This window comes from Leuciscus leuciscus, assembly GCF_965113295.1.
Source record: "Leuciscus leuciscus genome assembly, chromosome: 3".
Taxonomy (NCBI): domain Eukaryota; kingdom Metazoa; phylum Chordata; class Actinopteri; order Cypriniformes; family Leuciscidae; genus Leuciscus; species Leuciscus leuciscus.
In genome coordinates, this window is record NC_138727.1 from 53,327,858 (window position 1) to 53,351,194 (window position 23,337).

Sequence of the window (23,337 nt, forward strand, 5' to 3'; positions counted from 1 at the left end):
ATTTTTGTCAATATTGCGCACCCATAATGTACGGTATTAATTTTGATTTCTTCAGGTCTTAAAAAGCCTTAAATTTGACTTTAAAAAATAAAAAAAAATAAAAAATCTTTAAAAAAAGGTGTCTATCCTGTTAAAAACAAATTTTTATTCCATTTACACCTCAGGGCTCGCAAAATTTCAAAATCGCTGGTAGCCCTTCGGGCAGGCACTCTTCAGATTTTGGTAGCCCGAAATTAATTTTACTAGCCCAGATAAAAAGACAATTCTCAATGTAGAAAATTGGTTAGGAGTCAAACCAATGAATTAGGGATGCACCGATGCATCGGCTGAACATCGGTAACGGCCGATATTTGCCTCGTTAACTGCCATCGGCCATCGGGAAATAAAAATGACATTCGCCGATGTCACATGGGCGTCAGTTTGGTTTGATATGCTGGGGACAGAGACGCATTCGGAAGTGCATTTTCAGAAGTGCTGGGTACAATGACGCATTTATTTATTTATTTTCTATGAGAAAACTCCTTTTCTCGAGAAAAGAACGACCATAGCAGAAGAAGCGGCGGAGTATGCACGATCCGCGAGTGCTGAAGACGTTCTGCACGGCTTTGATGGGTGCGCAGGAGGACACAAATGGGCGGCGACTGCTTCTTCCAGTGGGGGGAGCTTTTCCCTCAGCGCCGTCAACAGATAGAGCGTTAACTATACACACCGCCGCCGACTTGAGCTGCAAAGAAACTCTGGCCTCCCTGTCAAGGACTCTTGTCAAAAAGTACGGGGAAGCTTGACCGCTCTGAATAGTGAGTGAGAGCGCGCGCGCGGTCGGGGCTCTCTCTCTCTCTCTCTCTCTCTCTCTCTCTCTCTCGCAGAAGAGCGCGTACGCGCTTAAAATTTAATATTTTGGTATGAACATTCACCCGTGTTTTTTCCCTCATAAATGCGAACACGAAAAATAAAATGAATATTATAATGGTTTTTTTGTTGGGTCAGACAATGATTACCAAATTTCTCTCTCATATTGCTCTTCATAACAACTGAAAAAGAACTTATAAATAAGGTTATAACTGTCAACCAGAAAGTGACATTAAAGGTTTTTTTTGTTTCATAAATTGGTCTGATTGAATTTGTGCTCATTCTAGGATAGTGTGATCAAGAGCCGAAAGACTTGTATGTTTCCGTGGCACAAAAGAAGGAATAAATAACAAAAAGAAAAAACATCGGCATCGGCCATCGGCCAAGTTGTTATGTTAAACATCGGTATCGGTATCGGCCCAGAATTTCCCAATCGGTGCATCCCTACAATGAATCAAAAACTTTTTCAAAACACAAAATATCAACAAATATGCATCTGGTTCTAACTGAACTGAAATGTGTGTGACAAGTATGGAACATGAATCAGTCATGTCTGTGGCTCAGCCCCCAATGAGGGTATGAAAAGAAAAAAAAAAGTAACACTTTAGTTTAGGGTCTAATACTCATTCATACTCAGTCAGGGGGGTTCGAGAAAATTTTGATTTCTCTGATCTACATATATGTGCATGTTAAGATGTTTTGAAGGCCCAAAAAAAAATGGATAACAATAGCTTTAAAACCATGTAAGTGGGCAGCTGATTATTTTTCTCTCCTCATCAGCATCACACTCCTATTGTCTTTGTCTTCCCCTCCTAAAGCTGAGCTTTGACTGATATAGGCTTTTCATTTTTGTCTGTCAGTGAAGTAAACATAGGGTCATCTGATAGGTTGATTTATGAATAATTTTCGCATTAATTTACTGAAAGCTACTAGGAAAGCTAGGTAGCCAAAGTTTATTAAATTCATTCACAGTATGTACACATTCATTATTGATCTTATTCCTAATACAGGGCTGTAGACAGGGCTTTATAATCAAAGAGGTCCTGCATTTAAGGTTATTAGGGGGTTCAATTATTTATTTCTCTGATATGTCCATTTCAAGACATTTTAAGGCAAAAAAAAAAAAAAAGAATTAGCTTTAAACCAACATCAGTGGGCAGTAGATTATTTGTCAATACCTGCTCTCACTTCCTATCCATCACTCTTTCTTTTTCTCTCAGTCTCCTCATCTTGCCCTGTCTCTTCCCCTCCTAAAGCTGAACTTTTTTAATTTACTGAAGGCTACAAATTGTATATTAATTCTCAACATGTACACATTCATTATTAATCTTGTGCCCAACATGAAAACGGCTTTGTTAATGCTCTGTTAATGTCCCCTCACAATGACAGCAAACTAATTATTAGTCACGTTGACGTTACATAGGCCTATTTTCAGTTCAAAATGGCGAAATTCGACAAAAGTATATTCGTTTGTCTGATAATTTTTGTCATTCGTTTCACATTTATGACCTAATGAAATGTTTAGTTTAGCTACTTACATCTTATCTGGCACTTGACCGTAAACTGAAGCGAGTCGCTCTGCTCAAATTCGCGCTCAGAAGCTTCTGTGTATATAAAGCCCGCCTACTTTGATTTGATTGGCCATCTCAAATATTCTGACATTGACAGACCAATGAGACTCAGATGAACACACACACACACACACATACACACACACACACACACACACACACACACACACACACACACACACACACACACACACACACACACACACACACACACACACACACACACACCCACACCCACACCCACACCCACACCCACCCTGTCCTCTGTTTCTGACGTGCTCGGAGCCACTGCGGATTGAAGATGAAGAACGCGCTGAATCTGATTATAACAAGACTGAAGCGAACAGTATTTCAGATAGCCCGTCGGGCAGGCCGGTTATACATTTTGGTAGCCCGAATGGAAAACAATATAGCCCCGGGACGTCGGGCAGGCGATTTTGCGAGCCCTGCACCTATTCCATTTACACCTATCACAAGTATCTCTGGTTATTTTAACATGTCTATTTTTAATCAGTAATTATGTTCAGGATAGGGTACAGATTTTCTAAGAGCTATTTTCTTGTAGTGGATTAAAGGGGAAATGAAACGTCCATGTTTTGGCACTGGTAGTAGCTACATATATTAGAAAAATCACCTTGCCAAAAATTTCATTTTAAAAAGTTGTTAAAACCACAGATTTTTTGTGAAAATTATTTTAGTAATTTAGTAATTTCTAGCTAGCGAGTCGCCATTTTGGAGTGACGTCACAGCCTACGTAACGGGGTTGGTTGGTTCCGCTGGTGAGTGAAGAGAGTGAAGCGTTACTGGACCGGACTGAATACGCAATTGATTTGAAATGGAGGAAGACGAACTTGAAAGACCTGTTGAGCCCGTGTGTCCCATTACTTATGCATTTGAGTCGATACGGCGTGGGAACCGAGCAGTGGTACGTCGCTATGTCGAACAGCCGGTGATACATGGCCGTAGCCAGCTATGAGGTCACCGAGGTCCGGACCTCTGTCATTTTTTTACATTCAAAAATAAAATTTCAAGCTCTCTGAATGATTAATTAGCCGTTTAAACCACCTCATATGAGTGTTTGCAATTCATTTTGCTGCGAGAATCTAGCGCAGCTTGAGAGCGCGTTGTGAGGGCGCGGGTGCGATCCAGTGTTGCCAGATCCATCTAATGGAAAGGTGGCAGTAGTCTTCTGGACTTGTTTTTCTGATTTAATGTCACACTTTAGGAAGTTATTAAAGTGGAAAGTTGCATGTTAGGGTTCGTGATATATTAATCTTATTTCCAAAACACAAGCTTTTAACTTATTTCGTATTATTATAAAAAAATAATTGTTGCTTGTTTTTCGTAGCAATATCTGGCAACATTTTACTGTCGGCATTAATAAAAAAAAAAGCTTATAGAAAAACTGTAATTGCTGACAGGAAGATACCACATTTGGTAAGACAAACGCAATGATCATCGTGATTATCTGTAAGAAATGTATAACTAAAAACAATAGCATAATACAGATCTGTATGTTACAGAATGAAGCAGGAAGACGGCTTTTTTATTTTGTCATTTCAGTGAGCCAAGGATTGAAGAGTTTGAAGAATTTGAAGAGACACACACACACACACACGCGCTATAACGTTAGCAAATAGCCTGTAAATAGTTTGTAACATGTCTGTAAAATGTAAAACATTATATTGAATAAAAAATTATTTCACAAACATCTACAGTGTGCAGTTTGTTAACATAACGTTAGACGTCGTCTTTTTGTCTGGTACTAATAAACTTCACTAGCTAAACACTAAGTTAGCGTTATTTAGCTAGTTCATGCTTACAGCCAGAGATGGGGGACTCGAGTCACATGACTTGACTCGAGTCAGACTCGAGTCGCAAATTTAAGGACTTGAGACTTGCTTGACTAAATTAAGAAAATGACTCGACTTGACTTTGACTTGAGATCCAATGACTCGAGACTTGACTTGACTTGAACTGTATGACTCGAGAATGACTTGATATACATTTTTATATAAATCATCGCAACATCAATTGATGAACAAAATGAAAGCAACGGAACCATTGACGCCAGTCATCAGATTCTGCGCGATTGCGTGACGCTGCACAAGCCCAGAAAAAACACACATCGCGGTGAGCGCGGCAGCGCGCTAAATATAAAAACATCTCCCAGCATCGTTTCTTTTTGGATATAAACACTAGAAATTGACCATATTCATACAAGAAGATTTGCTGTACGCATAATAACAGGCAAGGGATATCGGACGACCATCACAACCTCGAACAGTCGAACTTCATTCACCACGTCTAAAAGTAAGCTATGGCTTGTTTAACCTGTTTGTTATAGTTAATTTTACTATCTTTAAATCTAGAGAGAATAATGGTCAAAACAGCATGCCTCTTTATACACAATTATGTTTTCAAATGTAGCTTAATGTTGTCAATATTCAAATGATAATTAATGATGGCATATGTTTTGTATAACATTTGCCACATTTCTTTCCAATCATGCTTTAAAGCCAAATATGTCGTTCTTTCCAATGACAAAAAACAACATAGAAAACTGTTAATGATTTGTCGTGTTTTATGTTTCTCTTAAAGCAGGGTTAGATGGAAAAATTGCCCTAGTATGAGTTATTTTTATAATTAGCCTATAACATATGGGATTAAAAAATATTTCCAGAATATTGGCGCGATTGCAAATGTGATAATGATTTTATAAAACAGTTCAGTAAACAAAGAGTGAATATTGTGATGTGACATTTTAGACATAATATTCCAAATATTCTCTGTTTTTGCTCTATTTCTCCAATGACAATAATTCCAAACAAGCCACAAAAAGAGTTATGCGTATTTGTGATTCAGTGACCTAGTTGCTTAGTTCCAGAACGAATCTGCCGTTTTGAACAAATCAGATGAATGAATGCTTCTATGACTCGTACATTAAGACGGTGATTTGGCGCCACCTATTGGCGGTTTTAACTTCATAATTAAAAATATATAACTTATATAAAGGGGATGCCAGTTTGAAGAATGCCATTTGGTGGCATAGGAACCATTATACTTGAATTGTGAATTGTTTAATACCTTTTAATGGTCTTCTGCAATGTTTGAGGCATATTTCTTTTTTCACGCTTTAATGTTGGCCTAATTTCAGTTACATTTACATTTTAGGGTATGCAGTTTGAAATTTTATTTATTTTTCATTTTTTTGATTTTTATTGTAGTAACCACTCAGCTGTATGTGGAAATGCATATTTAAAAAAAAATTTGCAAATAAAACCATAGTCCACAACTTCTGTAGTTTTAACTTATTTTAGTATATAAATTCAGTGAAATCATCAAACGTTTGTATTAGGGCTGTACTGTCCTAGTCGACTAGTCGATTAGTTGGTCGATACGTTCTGGTTCGACCAAAATTCTGATTGGTCGATTTTCTGCCGCGTTTATTTCATCAGTTTTGCCGCGCTGAGGCGCGCTCATTTCATCAGGTGGAAAGCACTAACTGCTAATGGGGGTGTTTTCAGAATACCCTTGTTTCACTGTAACAGTCTGTCTTCAAAACACCCCCCTTGTTTTCACCTTTTTTGGATTAGTCCAACCCAAGAGAGAGCGTCGAGCGTAGTAGGTTTGATGCTGAATATTATTTATTTAATTGTGAGAGCGTTTAATAGTCAGTCCTCTTCTAACATGTCAACAACAAAGAAATCGACAGTGTGGCAGCATTTTGTTAAAATTGATAACAGGAAAAAGGTTGAATGCAAAGTTTGCAAGCAACAGTTTTCCACAGCTTGACGACAAACATGACATATCATCTACTGTAAAAGTGGTAAGCTCACTTGTCTGCGTTAGCTTGCCCTGTCTGTTTTGAGTAAGCTATGAACATATCAGAATTTGCATATTTCAATGTTTTAGTGTGATAACCTAACTTTTTTATTTTTTATTTGGAGCCTAATGCGCAATTGCACTGTGCTGTTGGTTGTTAGTTTTGAGCCTAGGATGCTTTATTTTTCAGTTATGCACTTTATTTCGTTTCTGCTCTTGATCTGGTTTGTTTAATAAATATAATTTTTTTATTAAAGTGGACGTGCCTTTTGTGTTTATTAAGAGTAAAAGCTTTAAGTTAATAGTCTATTCGTGTCTCAGCTGCGAAGCTAACGTTAAGCTCATCAGCCTCGCTCGGTGCGAGGACATGCACGGTGAAATGATAGTGTCTGACTAATAATAACTTATTATTATAACATATGACAAAAATAATTGTCTAAATTATGTTGTATATTCCTCAACAGTTCTTGTGATGATATCACTAGTTGACAACATAGTACTATTTTCGGAAATCATAAGCTATGATATTGCGCAGGTGATGCAGCGCTGTCAGAGCTGACAGACTCAAGTGTCAGACTCATTTCAGTGCAAAATAATTAGGTCAAAAACGATTTAATATACTGCAAATAGCCTACTAGTTGTTTGTTTATTTATAATTCATTTAGGCGGACAACAAGGCTACCAAGTACTGCGCACAGTGCACATCTAATTAATTTAACGTTTTTTTTTTCTAACGTCATTTTTAGTCGATTTTAGTCGATTTTTAGTCGAAAATTTCAGGACTTCAGTCGACCAAGATTTTCTTTGGTTGAGTACAGCCCTAGTTTGTATGACTTGCCAGTGACTTGTGACCCAAGCTACGACTTGACTTGACTTGCTTGACATAAAGCAGTGACTTGACTTGCTTTTCACAAAATTGACTTGGACTTGCTTGAGACTTGAAGGTTAAGACTTGAGACTTGCTTGTGACTTGCACATGTGTGACTTACTCCCACCTCTGCTTACAGCTGTTAGCTAACAATGACTGTACCTAACGTTAGTTGTTCGCTGGTTCGACCAGCACATGCATCTTGTTAACGAGCCAGTGTGATGCAAACATGTATGAGAGGTTTGACATGATATGATAGCAGATGAACGCTTTTTATGCGTAGTTTAATGTTAAGTTTGATGTCTTTCACTGCGTTTTACTGAACTCAGCCCAGAGCCTTTAAAGCCAACCAACCCCGTGACGTCACATGTTAGAATACTGCACAATGGCGGCGCCCTGGCCGTGAAAGATATAACGTTTTTTCTTTTTTCTTTTATATGTTTACATTTGTCATGTTTCTTATATAATTGTTGATTATAGTGGAAATCCATTGTGTAAATCATGTAAACTTGATTGACTGCTTCATTTCCCCTTTAAAGTCCTCGTCTCTTCACAAGTTAGATGAGAGTAGCAAAATTCAACTGCTCTTAACTCATCCTATAGAATAACATTTATCAGTCATCAGCTCATCATCTGTGTCACCTGTATTGTTACCTTGGTTTGCTTTACTAATTGAGGCGCCAACTTGTGGTTACATAAAAACACAGCAATCCAGGCAACAGGACAAACCAAAATGCTTAAAGATAGGACCTTATTAAAAAGTGTATCTGTAAGCAAAAGATAAACTAAGCTTGTAAGGAAAAAACAGAAATATTTGTTCTTTACATGCTTAGTTTGTTATTATTTAGATTAGATATAATTTGTTGGAGATACTGGAATTTGAATTTTTTTGTTTGTTCTTTGCCAGGTGTGTTTTTATTTAAACACAAGATGGCACTTAAATTAGTAAAGCAAACATAGGTAACAACACAGTTGATGGCCTGATGACTGAATAATGTCATTCTATAGGATGCCTTGTGATGTATGAAAATGTGCAAAAAGTGGTTTTCAACCTAGACACAGTATTCATGTCCAAGGCCCTGATGAAGGTATACATTGAAACGTTGGCTTTGATTCAGCATACATTAAGAAGTTTATTTAAATCAAACAGTTAAGACTTAGAATCATAAATGGTTAAGATGCTTCTTCATAAATTAACTTATGACATTTGTGCCATTTGAATGCAATTTGCTCTGCCTCTGCCAATTTAAACGTCTAAAAATATGTGCACTGTGAAGATGAGCTGTAATTGATACAAACAAAAAGTCCTTTATCTCCAAGAGAAAAAAGTCTTTAAACAGCCTTTAAATCACAGAGCAAATAAATAAGTCACAGCTTGTTCTTGTGTTATAGCTACTTAAATCTAGACTGTCACACTATATTTCACACACTGGTTGGCCAAAAATATAACATTAGCTCTATTGAGCACACACATCTGCAAAAAACACCCTCAGTCTTCAGTCCAGAAAATAGTGTTTCATATTTCATGGCGGTATCCAAATAACAATAAAAAACAAACAAAATGCTAACGTTCAATGCTTAACTTGGTTTGCAGGCTGCTAAGCTAGCTAGTGCAGTGTAGTTCGACTTTTAGCTGCTACTTAGTGCTAGATAAAGTTTTCCTACACATTCAGAGGGAACTTCGATATAACTAAACATTAAATTACCATACCTCTCAATCTACAGATTCCAGCGTTTTTATCGTTGTTGTATTGTTGCTGTTGTAACTGTGACTGTCCTCTTGTTTCACGGAGCAGCAGGTGTAGCGTGCTCATCTCATGGGTCACCTGACCTGCATGGCCAAACGTCCGCTGAGCAGAAATCAGCTCTCACAGTCTCAGTACGACCATTACTGTGTTAGTTAAAAATGTAAAACTGGCCCTAAATCAGTTGATCTGCTGTCATCATTGATTGACAGCATTTCTCTTGTTTCTTGTGTTGATGAACTTGCCCAACTACCTATTAGATCTGGGGTGGCCAATGAGCTTTCAGGGCCACCCCAGGTCACCCTCTAGAATCGCCATTGTGAGTACCTGAAAGGATTTTTTTGCTGTTGTACCAAGCCAAAGACGTTGGAGAACTCAAGACCCTGATTCAGTCTCTTGAAAATGATGTGAGTATATGTGAATTTATTTTTAGAAAAATGGTTCCAGTGCCACATGCCTGATTAATAAAAATTTCCATGCAACAGCATGTTTCCAATATCAGGCCAAAAGCGAGCATGCTAGTGCGTGCCAAAGCCAGTCGCGCTTCCACTGTCACTTCCAGGCCTTGATCAGGCCTCATCTGGGCTTCCTTGGGGTAAATGGCCAGAGGTTTTTGGCCCGCAGAATACCTTGGTCCAAAACGGGCCAACTGGGGCTTGAAGAGTGGTCATGAACAAAGGCAGAGTTTACCTGAGTCAGGAGAGGGTCAACACCCCTGCTCATTTCTTATGTTATTTTATCAGGCTACCAGCTAACTTACACATTTAAGACAATTTTAGCAATTTTCAGTTCAAAACTCACTTTAAGACACCAGCGAGTGTTGCTGTTGTGGGAAAAAATTAATCTTTTCTTTTGTCTTTATTTTCAATGATTTAACAAATGAATGCCATACATTCATTTGTCTGTATTTTGAGTTTATTTTATGATGTTAATACAGCTGCAGGGTGTGTGTGTGTGACTCAGAGGTGAGAAGATTAGGGGGTAAGGGGAGCCACAGGGGTTCCTCTGTGTCTTTTGTTTAGTGGGGGCTGTAAGAGATAGCTTTTGAAAGAGATAACACTATAAAAATGCGGGCCAACCTCTGCTCTGGGTCTCACTCCGCCTGCAGCTGGTCTGCGGGTGGACTGGGAACATTTCTTGCAAGAAATAAATATCTTTTAAGAACAATTTGATCCTGATGTCTCTTATGCCTGATGCTGTTTTGTTAGTTACTTGTTTTTGCCTCTACAAGTTGGTGTCAGAAGTGGGATCCATGAGGTTTCTTCTGGCCCTGAGAAAGCGGATTGACGGACTGATCACCCTAAAGCACAAAAGGCTTTAGTCTTACCTCGCCGAATTGAGAGAGAAGAGCCAAAACTGCTATCAGGGCCAGGAGGAACCCACTGGATTCAGAAAGAACTCGGAGGCAGTAAAAGCATCTCGGGTAAGAGACAGTTAAAATTATTTTATTTTGTGTGGTGTAATCTGATATGACTGTGAGTGAACGTGAACCATTTTGGCTGAGTTTTGCTTTGGTACGAGCGAGAGGTGATTCAGATAATCACAATTGTTTGGGGAAGAAATTGAAGAAGCTTCGGATCAGTTTCTACCACACTTAGCTCGTTGGTGGACGGGAGTGCCACAGGTGGACGGGAGTGCCACAGGTGATTCAGATAATCACAGGTGATTCAGATAATCACAATTGCTGATTAGTTAGTTTTACTCAAAGTCTCTGTAACCTGAGGAAATATAATTAATAGAGCGCTAGAAAGTGCTTAGGCCTATGGGAAGATTTTGAGTAAAACGTAATTACAGAAACCCGACCGATTTTGGGTGACGAAAAAAGATCGGATCTGTCGAAGACGTTTGACAAGATATTGTAAGACACGTGTCGAAGTTGTGAAATCCAGAAGGGAGATTCAGCCAAAATGGAGTCATCTAACAGTAAAGTAGACCATTTTTACACACCGGTTTTCTGTAAAATGGAAAAATTACGGCCAGAAATGCATGCAAGAAATTGGGAAACGGATGATTGTTAAGCAAAGGGGAAGTGAAAATATTTTTACTAACAAACGCACAAACTACGCACACACAAACACATACACTGATTTTCTTTCTGCTATCTGCAATGAAGAAACTGCTTGCAAATCTTTTTGTGTGTCTGATGAAACTTTGAGCAAAGCTATGACTGATGATTCGAGCAGTGTTGTAAATGATGAGCGTATGAGATGGGCAAAAGTACAGGGTTTTTCTGAAGTGCCAATTTATCCGTTACTAGTCAAAGAGTTGTTGTAGTTTGTTCATGAGTGTAAAAATGTGAACAAACAGTGAATTGTTGGATGGAAAAGAAGCAGATAAAAGAGAACAGAGTCGATAGGAGAAGGAACTGGCATGTAGGGAAAAGAGAAAGTTTTTCCTGATGGAAAATCAGGAAAAAAAAAGAACAGAGTCGATAGGAGAAGGAACTGGCATGTAGGGAAAAGAGAATGTTTTTCCTGATGGAAAATACAAACAGTGAATTGTTGGATTGAACAGATACAGAGGGAACTGGCATGTAGGGGAAGATAAAAATTCATATTTATGAACGCCTGATTAAGTCAAATTAAGTTGAAATGATATGAAAAGTGAGTTTTAGATAAAAATAAGGCATTGAGTATGATTAACAGGGATTAACATGATATAAAGATAAAGAATGTTTCATTAAGCAGATCGGGAAAAATTCTATATTTTAGAGATAAAATAATTATTGAAATGATGTTTATTTTGACAACCATTGTCTTTTGAACCTAAAGGGTCCAGCTATGCTGGGAGTATAGCAACAGCGCTTGCTTGTTCAACCCAGCTTCTGGATGTTAATATGTACGTGATTTGTAATCAGTGTTGTTGATGATAACACAATTAGATAGATGTAAAGACAGCTATGTCCTAAGATTTGGGAAATCAATAATGTACAAAGTCAGATATTTTGTTGAAATTAAGTAATTGAAAGACAAGGACATTGTCTGTTTTATAAAGGAAATTATGGGTTGGAGATAATTTCCCTAGACACGTATGACTAAAAGTTAATCAGAAACTTTGTGAAACCCGCTTAGAATATTTTGATTTTCCATGTCGCTTATGAAAATTAATGTTCTGCCAATAATAATGATGTGGATGTGCTTTATTGTATTAATGTTATGAAAACAAGGTTATTTAAGAGTAGATTGCCATATTTTTATAACAAGAGTTGAAGGTGCAAACGGCTAGGATAGCTGTCTGTGTAATTTAGAGACTGAGAACAAGATTTGAGGAATCTTGTGATTTCTGTGGAACAGTAGAGATAAGTGGGACTGAATAATTATAATATTAAGTTGAATCTGCATACTAACCATTTGAATAAGCTATCAAACCAGTGTTAATGAAATTAATGACATGCTAAATTTCTTTATACTGTATGAAGAGTAACTGATACAAAAGAGAGCAAATGCTGTAAGCAGCTCTGCTCTGAAGCTCTCAGTTTAAAGAGATTTGCAGATTATGTTTTTGTAAAAGTTTGATTCTGATTAAAAAGATAAACTTTGACTGGCTCCAAACAAAGAAAGTGCCAAACTAACACAAATTTAAAGAAAAGTCTGTGTTAATATGGGTTAGAAAGTAGATCAGTGTTAATATGATGAAGATTGTGATTCGGCTATTGTAATTGAATTTGCAGCGGACAGTGGGGGAAAATGCAGAGAACTTATCAGTGGCTCTGTTTGCATTTCCTGAATAGGAACGCTCTGCTTCAGGGGCGTAAAGTAGGGTGGAGATGTTAGAAAGATCACAGGGATAAGACTGTAGGTAGAATAACAAAGAGTGTTTTATTGCGGTCAGCGGAGTCATTCAGTGACTGTAAAATGCGATGATATAGAGAGACAAATCTAACGAATGATTTATAGTGATAATCATAAAATGTATGACAAAGCAGAGAGAGCAGCCTCAAAAGCTAGTAGGAATCATAGAAACAGATTGATAAACTCCTAGAGAAAACATTGAAGTCGGGTATTAAATTATGGCAATTGAAAACCTGACAACTAAAATTGAAATGAAATTTGAAACGTTATTAAGAACTAGAATAATTATTATTTCTTTAAGAAAAAATAAGCAGAAGCAGTGTTACAGGATTAACAGTTGCAAAATGTATAAAAAAGGCATTTGATTAAACAAAAGCTTGTTGTTGACTATGAAAAGAGCTAAAAGCTGATGTTTTGGGTTCAAAAGATAAGATTGTGAATTGGCCAAAACAGGTTTGCTTATCCGAATTTGGTATGTGCTGTGACTGAAACTGCCACAGTTTCAGTGCAACAGAGACTCATTCTGGGTGGAAATTTGTAATGTCTAAATTACAATACATGTAATTTATGGAAAAGATGCCTTAAGATGAGCTAGAGTAGATAAAAGATGGTAGATAAAGTCTGAAGTTAAAAGTTTATGAGAATGCAGTGTATCAGTCCTGAATGCCTCAAGAGTCTCTCTCTCATTCAATGACAGCTGAAAGCTGTTGTCTGAGCCTGTGTAAAGCACAGTGTTTCAGTTGAAAATCATAGACACAGAGATGTTAAAGGAAATCATTGCCATTCAAAAGGGCAATTTGTACTTAAAACGTTTTAAAAGTAAAACTGAAAGACTTTAAAGAAGTCTTTAAAATAATACTGTTTTGAACTTGTTTATTTTAGGACCAGTGACTTTGTCTCATTTTAGCCTCCACCATAAAACAGGGCTGATGGCTCCGGCTACAGAAGTAACAGTACACTGAATGTCAATATTAAATGTTCCAAGTGGATATGATGGTTCTTGGTTACCTCGATTTAAAAAAAAAAAAAAAAAAAAAAAAATGTCATTACCACAAACTATGATAATTTTGCTCAAGTGAAGTAGAGCCATAACTCAGTGTGCAGGAGGCGTAGATCCCAAAGACGGGTAAGATTCTCTGATGGCCATAGATGGGAACAACCTAAGACAGGGACTATCGCCGCCACTGGGGCACCTGCCCACCAGGTTCGGGAGGTGTTATCTACAAGAAGGGAGTGGTTGTGATGCTACTTGGGGCCAAGAGCATCAAAGAGGGGTCTGTTCCCTACAACTTCCACTCCAATATATATATATCAAAATGTTCCTTCACTTAAAAGAGCTTAATTATCATATAGAGACAATTACATCCAATCTCAGTAATATGTAAATAGAATCACAGAGCGCAACCAACAACCATCTTGATTACAGGGACTTCGAATAGCTTGTCACCTTAAACATTTGACCGTTCTGTTTTAACAGAAGATCAAAGATGTGACATAAGGAACATGATGTTGGTTGCCTTATGGGCAAAGAAAATTTTTGAACTTCTGAAGGTCGTTAGACATGGTGGTGGCTAAAGATGAGAACAGCTTGTGATGAGTCAAGAGAAATTTCTGAAAAAACGAAGGTTAGGTGAATTGAGTATTTAAACTAAAGATAACCTTAGAAAAGATCATAGCATAATGTATTTTAGATTATTGTAATGGTTCTAATTTGAGTCAAATATTTGTATTTTGACATTTGTGAACTATTAAGGATTGACTATGACTATGATTATTTTAGTTACAGTCCTAGGAGGCTGTTGAAAAGATGATTTGCTTATAATGAGAGCGAAAGAGACTGCTTGAGTGGACTACTGAGAGACTGCTTGATACTCTGTCTGTCTTTCTGTTATCAGTCAGATAATGAACCAAAAACAATCCAGCTGACTTTTCTAAAATCAAATGAATAATGAACAGACATGCCTTGAAACTGGTTAAGAGGCCATAAATAAAAACATTAGATAAAAGATACAGGAAAATGTAAGGTTAAACTGTCATTTAAAATTTAAATATTTTTAGAGAAAATATATAAATAAGAAATATGAGCGGTTCATAGTCAGGGATGAGTGTGAGTGTTAATTCATGTTTTGAACAGTATGCGTTAGTTAAGGACAACTATCCTGTCTGAATAGTGTGTATAAATTTGTCATTTAACCTCTGGAAAGAGTGTTTTAGTATTTTAAATGGGTTAAGGCAAATGACAAATTTGAAAGTAAGCTGAGGATTGTGAGTCAATCTGATGAGAAGGCAAACGCTGTGAGACTCGGGGTCGTTGCCCTTTAAAACAATTTGATAAGAAGATGAAATTGTGGCTTTAAGTAATATTTTTGTTTCAGAGGCAGAGAAAGATGTCTAAAGGAAATTTGGCTTAAGGACAACGTTTGGGTTAGCAAACTTTATCCAAACAAATGTTACCAAATAAATATTAACAAATATTGCAGTTTTTCCTGTAGCTCAAACATTAGAGTGTGACACCTGTAACGCCAAGGTCATGGGTTCGATTTCCGAGGGAAAGCAAGAACTGATAAGAATGTAAATGTGTACCTTGAAATGGAAGTCACTATGGACGTCTGATAAAAGTAAGAGAATTTTATTACGTTAAATTTATGCACGAGATGAGTGTCGTGCATAAAGAGGAGGATGAATATGCTCGTGGCGGGAACAAGAGAACGCACAGTAAAACAAGTGGTCAGATGAGCCTTTGAACTTTTTAGTATGGATAATTTGTATTCAGGCCACAAACAAAGACATTTCGGCCTCACAGGGGGGGCTAAACCCACTGTCTTCAGAGCAGGCTGAGAGGTTATCTAGCTTTGACCTCATCGGTATGTGAGGACAGTAAAAGTCCAGGAGGAACCCACTGGTGGTCAGATAAGAGCCTTTCAACTCTTCAGGGGGTCAGAAGGACAATTTGGATTCAGGAAAGTCCAGGAGGGGTTAGAAGAACTTTATTTGTCTTAACCAGCCAGATCTGGTTTACCAAGGGGTTCACATTTGCTGAAAGCCATCTCACAGGTAGGAAGATAAATGTTGGGAGGACATTGGGTTTAATTGTGTGCATTGTTTGTATTTTAAGTGTGCTAATAACAAGAATTGTTTCGACAGGAAACGCCAGGGCAGATGCGGCAGCACAGCAGACAAAAGAAAACTATGTGACAATAACCTCAACATTTGTTTTTCTTTACAGAAGATGCAGACTTTTACACACACACACACACACACACACACACACACACACACACACACACACACACACACACACACACACACACACACACACACACACACACACACACACACAATGGTCAGATAAGAGCCTTTCAACTCTTCAGGGGGGGCCTGAACTCTTCAGGGGGGCACCTTGCGCAGCGCATAACTTAACATTTTTCATTTTGCAGGATGTCAGAACGGATTGAACCAAACAGAACTGATTCTGTATTGTTTTGTTAACATGAGCAACGTGGGTTGAATGTTTTTTAGGGGAACAAGGACCCCGAGTGCTATTCAATGAGCAAGAAATTATCCGGTGATATGTTTCAGGTTGAAAATTTCACAGGTCACACCAAAGGGACGGCAAGACAAGCGGTCACTAACAAAATCACTTAAGGTCTGCTTTCGCAGGTGACAGCAGACGGTAAATGACTCATTCCAGTGGGGGTGCGATCGTGATCTAAGGGAAAATCTTGTAAGGATTTGAAAATGATTGAAGAGTGTTAGACCTGGGTCGAAGCATCTGACCTTAACCACACCAACCAACGTCAGCAACCCAAAACACCAACGCAAAGAATAAAGTGGGGGATCAATGATATGTGCTAGAAACTATCTACCCCGCCAACGTTGGAAAAATCCTCTCTACGGCATGCAAAGTGTCATATTGGTGAAGATGGAACGTCCATGAGGCAACGAGATGATCAACATATCTGGAGAAAATGTTGACCAATTAATGGTTGAAGAAAAGTTTTGTGATTTTTATTTGATTGAATCAAATTAGGGCTTAGTATTGATATAAATCTAATCATTTGACTTGTGCAAAGAAAAATGTGTTTTCAGGTAGAAGATCTATTAATTAATGTGAAGTATGGTGATAAGAAAAAAAACGGTATGTAATGGAAAAGTCGGGTTAGATTTTATTAAATAGATTTTAATTAAATATAGCTTTAGAAGTAAAACCATTTCCTGACAAAATATTGTGATTAATTGAAAAAGCTACATATACAAATACGTAGTGTTATGATTGTATGTGTTATTCTGATAATTTTGTTATTAATGGGTACAGTCTATCCTAGGGATGAACAAAATATGCAGATGGTACGAGTGACGGAAGTTGCAATTATAGTCATTTACGTTTTTCTTACTATATGCTTTGAGCTATGTCTGGGATGACTGAGGGTCTGGTTCTCAACCAGGAAAATGCGATAACAATGTTTGTTCATTTTTAGCCCGGTTTCAGGCAAAATGTTTATTTATTTGATACAAGCTTTTTACTTTTTCAAAGTTCAAGTAGAGTGATCAGGTATACGAGAATAAGACATGAAGGGCATAACTGTGATGTAAGAAACTTGAATTAATTCTAGTCTTATGTAAAGACTTGAATTGATTCTATTCTGAAGATTTAATAGCGTAATGGGTTTAATTAAAATTAGAAAACAAGGCTGAATTTTTATATATAGTTTATCAGAGAATGATAAAGAGGAGGAATTGTTGTGGGAAAAAATTAATCTTTTCTTTTGTCTTTATTTTCAATGATTTAACAAATGAATGCCATACATTCATTTGTCTGTATTTTGAGTTTATTTTATGATGTTAATACAGCTGCAGGGTGTGTGTGTGTGACTCAGAGGTGAGAAGATTAGGGGGTAAGGGGAGCCACAGGGGTTCCTCTGTGTCTTTTGTTTAGTGGGGGCTGTAAGAGATAGCTTTTGAAAGAGATAACACTATAAAAATGCGGGCCAACCTCTGCTCTGGGTCTCACTCCGCCTGCAGCTGGTCTGCGGGTGGACTGGGAACATTTCTTGCAAGAAATAAATATCTTTTAAGAACAATTTGATCCTGATGTCTCTTATGCCTGATGCTGTTTTGTTAGTTACTTGTTTTTGCCTCTACATTGCGATTCGATGGAGATTCAATTTTCGATGGAGAAAATTAATAGAAATGCTCCTTCTTTCTAAAGTTAATGTGATGTAAACATATGATCTTTTCTCAATATTTGTCTAAATGTGTTAGCTTTAGGAATGAACAAAACAACTCCATTAGGGCTTTTAAGTCCAGTGATCGCAAATGCATGGAAGCAGGTGCAACCCAATAGGTATGTGTTGCTCTTTTTATGTGAAATGGTAAATGGGCCAGTGACAAATAAGGTTTTCAACTGATAAAAAATTCAAATAGGTTAAAACTGCACATCAAAGTAGTTATCTTTATGGGGATGTTTTTTACTTATTACTAAAATCTCAATTTTAAACAATGTATTTTAAGCGGTTTAACTGAGAATCATGTGACGACACCAGTCAAAATGTCATACGGGATAACGTTAATGCATTTTCTAAATATTATGATATTAAAACTTTTCAAATCAATAATACTTAATGAATATATAAAGTGATGCAGTAAACAATATTTAGAGCTCAAAAAAAAAAAATTGCACAACAATTTTTTTCTCATTATATTGTGATTTTCTTTAAACGTGACCCTACTTGTTCAAGTTCTTTACCCACATTTTAACACTGCAATGTGATTTAAAATGCAAAATGTCTGAAAATGTTTTACAGGACTTGGTATCATGTTATTATTGTTTCCTCAACTCCATGAAGTGAAATTATGCATTTCAATGGAAAAAACAGCGTTATCCCGCCTGACTTAAATTGTTACTCTGTATGACACCATATAAGTTAACACATGAATTGTCATTTTTACAACACTTACACATAATAATGTTCATAAATAATGAATGTTTATGTTATGCAATGTTTTTCCAAGGAAATTAATTAGGCTCCACTGTAAAGAAATACAGATGTGGTTTTCAGTGTGTAAACTGTTACACACAAACTCAGTGTGGTTTCTTCCCAGATTTGGCAAGTATACAAATACATTTAAACAATTTTTTCATGTTTATGAATATCAAAACAGCACAACTTTTCAACATTAGGTTTAATTTAGTATTGAAAAGTACCGTGGACCATTTTATTGATGATCATAGTCACTCTACATCAATATTCATAAATAATGTAAAGGGTTAAAGTAGGCGACCTTCACTCATTTCACTGAACATCATTTATTTGAACAACAAATTTACAAAAGCATGTAATTGAACAACATATTTATAAAGAAAAATCTTATTAATGGGTTGAAGTACCTTGAATCACTACATTTCATTAAATGAACACAACATTTTTTTATAGACATTGTCTAAAATAACAACATTTTTGAATAAAACGACAACCAATGGAATTTTGCATGCAGTTGCAGGTTATTACCTCATCTCATTAAACCTTCTCCAATCTTGGTTGCACAGTTGAGCACTGCGATTAGAGTATGGCTCTGGCTCAGAGATGATTGCTTGGATTTCAGACCTGTAGTAATTAGGGATGGGCATTCGATTAAATTTTCTTAGTCGATCGTCGGGAGAATTAACGATCGACTATCGATTAATCATTAATATTTTTTATAATAAAATTAATTATTTAACTTCTATAATTCAAAAATGCAATGAATACAAAAATACAGCGTGTTTTTCCTCAGAGACCTTTATTACAAGATTAACTTGTGGCAGACAGTTAAACTACGTGCGGTGCTCTAAAGCAGCGGAACCTGCAGCTGCGAGAATCATGTTAAACAATAACTTAAACAAAAAAACATAATAATACTTGACAGATTTTGTCAAAATGTAACTAAAATTATCCACGCTATAAGAAAGAGGGTGAGAGAACAATTAGGCTAACTTAACAAATTAGGCTAGTGAAAAATAACTAACTTTAGTAACTCGCAATCGCATACAACTTCTGCACCAGTCTACTGATTTTTGTTGAGAAACAAGAGCATGTTGACATGATCTGGGGTCAGACGCGACCGCAACCTGGTGACCGTCAGCCCAGCCGCCGAAAACACCCGCTCTGAGGGGACTGACGTTGCCGGGATACACAGGTACCTCCGCGCTAACTTGGCCAGCGCGGAGAACCTTATTCCGTTCACTTTCCACCAGTCTGTAGGTGTGCAATTCAGGGGTGGGGGAGTCTCCCTCAGAAAGTTCTGAAGTTCTGCTTCAATACCAGCCTCACGTTGAGTGGTATAGTGATCCCCAAGGAGTTGTGCCATAGCAGATGACTGGGAGGTCGCGACTTCAGTGTTTGCGCTCCCCTCGCCCGTGTCAGACAACGCAGCCTCGACTCCCCCAGCCTGTTGGATAGCCGCCCTATCGGTCCCCACCGCCTCTCCCAGTTCAACCAGTTTCGCATTAGCAGCCAGTCTCTGTGTTGGTGTAAGAAAGCCAAGGTGTTTGTGACGAGGGTCCAGCATTGATGAGATCATGGGGGCGAATGACACAAACACACCAGCCTCAATCTGTATAAATACACGATGGGGAATCAATAATCAGAAAACGTTGTATTTTTTTGTTGTTTATTTTATTTTATTCATTCGTAAGAGTAACAGTTTTATTCTTCGCGGGGCTTATTGCTTAAATCTAAATAGGTAACGAACTAACGAATAAATGTACAATAACGTTATATTTGTATTATTTGTTTTATGAATAAAATAAATATTAAAATGAATATTTTTATGGAGTAACAGTTTTATTCTTCGCGGGGCTTATTGCTTAAATCTAAATAGGTAACGAATAAACGAATACATGTGTTATAATAATAACGTTATATTTTTTGTTTATTTTATGAATAAAATAAACATTAAAATAAATATTTTTATGGAGTAACAGTTTTATTCTTCGCAGGGCTTATTGCTTAAATCTAAATAGGTAACGAACTAACGAATAAATGTACAATAACGTTATATTTTTATTATTTGTTTTATGAATAAAATAAATATTAAAATAAATATTTTTATGGAGTAACAGATTTATTCTTCGAGGGGCTTATTGCTTAAATCTAAAAAGGTAACACGCAGATAACAGGTAAGTATCCATGTAATTATGTATATGTAAACTAAGATAAAAAGTTTAGCTTACATTCATTCGTTGGATGAGAGAGGAACGCACTTTTGTCTTGAATTCGATGAGTCTGGGCCCGTCTCCTTCACTGCGCATGAGGTGGATATTGATGAGGCCGAAGGTGACGGGATAAGTGTTCGAGATGGAGACGTCTTTCTCTGCAGACATAACCGTGGTGGCACATTTAAGTGCTGACAGCACGGGCTGTGTGTCCTCCATCAGCTGCCAGTACTCATCCTTCAACTCCAGGATCCTGGCATCTTGAAGCTTGGTCACGGTTCGGTCCGACAGCACAGCAACAACAGCCCACCGCTGCTCCACCAGCCGATCAAACATCTCGCACACGGAGTTCCACCGTGTTTTACACGACTGGGTAAGCCGGTGAGTTGCGAGGCCCATTTGCTCCTGTTTCTTTTGCAGCGCTTTGGTTGCTGTAGTGCTGTGATTAAAGTGGCTAACGAGTTTACTAGCCGCTGATATTACCCGATAAAGATACAGTGCAAATCCGTCATTTATGGCCAACTGGAGGGTGTGTGCAAAGCAGGCAACGGAGATCCAGGGCACTCTGGTGGGACTGTTGGCAGCTACAATATTGGCCGCATTGTCATGAACGCATGCAATAACTCGGCCTTCAAGTCCCCACTGCTCTACAGCTCCATTCATTTTCTCAGCGAGGTGGTCAGCTGTATGCCGGCCTGGCAGGCTTTCTGTGAGCAGGACCGCTGAGTTCATTTGCCAGTCATCACTGATGTAGTGGCAGGTTATGGTGATGTAGCTCTCAGCTGTTAAAGCGGTCCAGCAGTCTGTAGTTAGAGCAACTCTCTCAGCTTTGCTCAATTCTTTTAACAGCTGCTGCTTTCGTTCTTCGTAGTGAGTTTCTACCAGTCTAGTGATGGTACGTCGTGATGGAATTTGATATGCTGGTTCCAATAAATGTATCAGTTCTCGAAAACCATTGCCCTCAACAATACTTAAGGGCAGAATATCCATCTCAATGAACTTGCAGATCCCTTGGGTAATTTTCTCTGCTCGTTGTGCATCACAGCTCCGAGTCCGTGCAAACGCCGACTTGATGCTAGGTTGAGAGTGAGACTGAGAGCAGGATGCACCGCCACCGACCAGGGACGGATGCTCTTTATTTAAGTGGTACATCATCTGCGTCGTGGCTGTGTTGTACTTATACATTGCATCGCAATGTTTGCAGTGAACTATTTCGCCTTTTAAATCAAAATGGTCCCACGCCACACTTCGCCGTGACCTCTTCATGATTATTTTGAAATCAAAACGGAAGATCATAGATAACCGAGTATGGTGTCAAATATTGCCCCCGGGTGGTAAAATGATTAATAGCTGCCACACAGTGAAATTCATTTAATTGCTTCAAGACTCACACTACGCAACGCAACCTGCATTAGATTTAAAAAAATGCATTAGATTAATCGACAACAAATTAACGTGATCGACGAAATTCTTAACGATCAATTATCGATCGTCGATTAATCATGCCCATCCCTAGTAGTAATAGATGACATCAGGTGTCTCTGGCCACACAAATGAGTTCTTTCCACCGGTTTGTCTCAAGCAGCTCACCTCAATTTCATCTTCCACCACCTGGAGAACTTGGCCCACAAAGGGTTGGGCATCATTAGGGGTGCACGATTCAGAAAATTTCACGATTCGATTCGATACCGATTTTTAGTCTCAAGATTCGATTCAAAATCGATTTTCGATTCAAAAAACGATTCTCGATTCAAAAAACGATTCACAGTATGTAAATGTAGTTGACTTTTTCCTGTGTGATTGCAGTAGACATACAATTTAAAAGAAAAGAAATAACAAATTAAATGAAGTTTGATATTACTTTGTCTTCATAAAAACTTTTGCAACTAAACAGTGCAAAATGCCAAGCTTTGGCCAGCTTTCGAATACATTTAATTCAAGTTTAAATTAAAACTTAAATAATTTTTTTTTTTTTTTTTTTTTTACATTTAGCTTTAAAACCCCTTACCTGTCAGGGATCACTGGTGATCCCGGATTATTGTAGTTCAAAATATGTTTGAGCTTATATATCTCAATATTAATAACAGTCTGGTTAATTTTGAGTCTTGAACTATAAACTCTCAAGGGTTGGCTTTCTAAATGTATGTGTGTTATGTTTCTATTCAGAATTACTTATGAGCAGTAACCTTTTTATTTTGGGTATGTCATGTATGCAGCACTTGCTAAAATTGGGGGTGATGAGGAAGGGGTTAAAGTGCTGTAGTCAGATCAAACAAACAATACTGCTAAATGTAGTTTGAGTAGGCTATTGACGGCAAAATAGGCTACAGAATATTTCGTTCTGTATTGACAGGTGCAATTTTTGAAAATCGATAAAAAAAATACAATAAGCCTACATTATATCTGCATTTGTCAAAACCTAGACTTTCAAACATCAAAATGTAATTTATTAATATGAATATTCGTGTCAAAATGACATAAACATTCTATTTTG

The 23,337-nt window shown here is 37.5% G+C and overlaps 1 protein-coding gene across 1 annotated transcript; it reads right to left on the minus strand.

Annotated features, from left to right (window-relative positions):
* Positions 1-19,693: 19,693 nt before the first annotated feature.
* Positions 19,694-22,028, minus strand: LOC309495533 (E3 SUMO-protein ligase ZBED1-like; the record flags this gene model as incomplete). Its single annotated transcript, XM_082165314.1, has 2 exons — positions 19,694-20,242; positions 20,892-22,028. The coding sequence occupies 2 exons, from the start codon at positions 22,026-22,028 to the stop codon at positions 19,694-19,696; spliced, it is 1,686 nt and encodes a 561-aa protein (XP_082021440.1).
* Between the last annotated feature and the right edge of the window lie 1,309 nt (positions 22,029-23,337).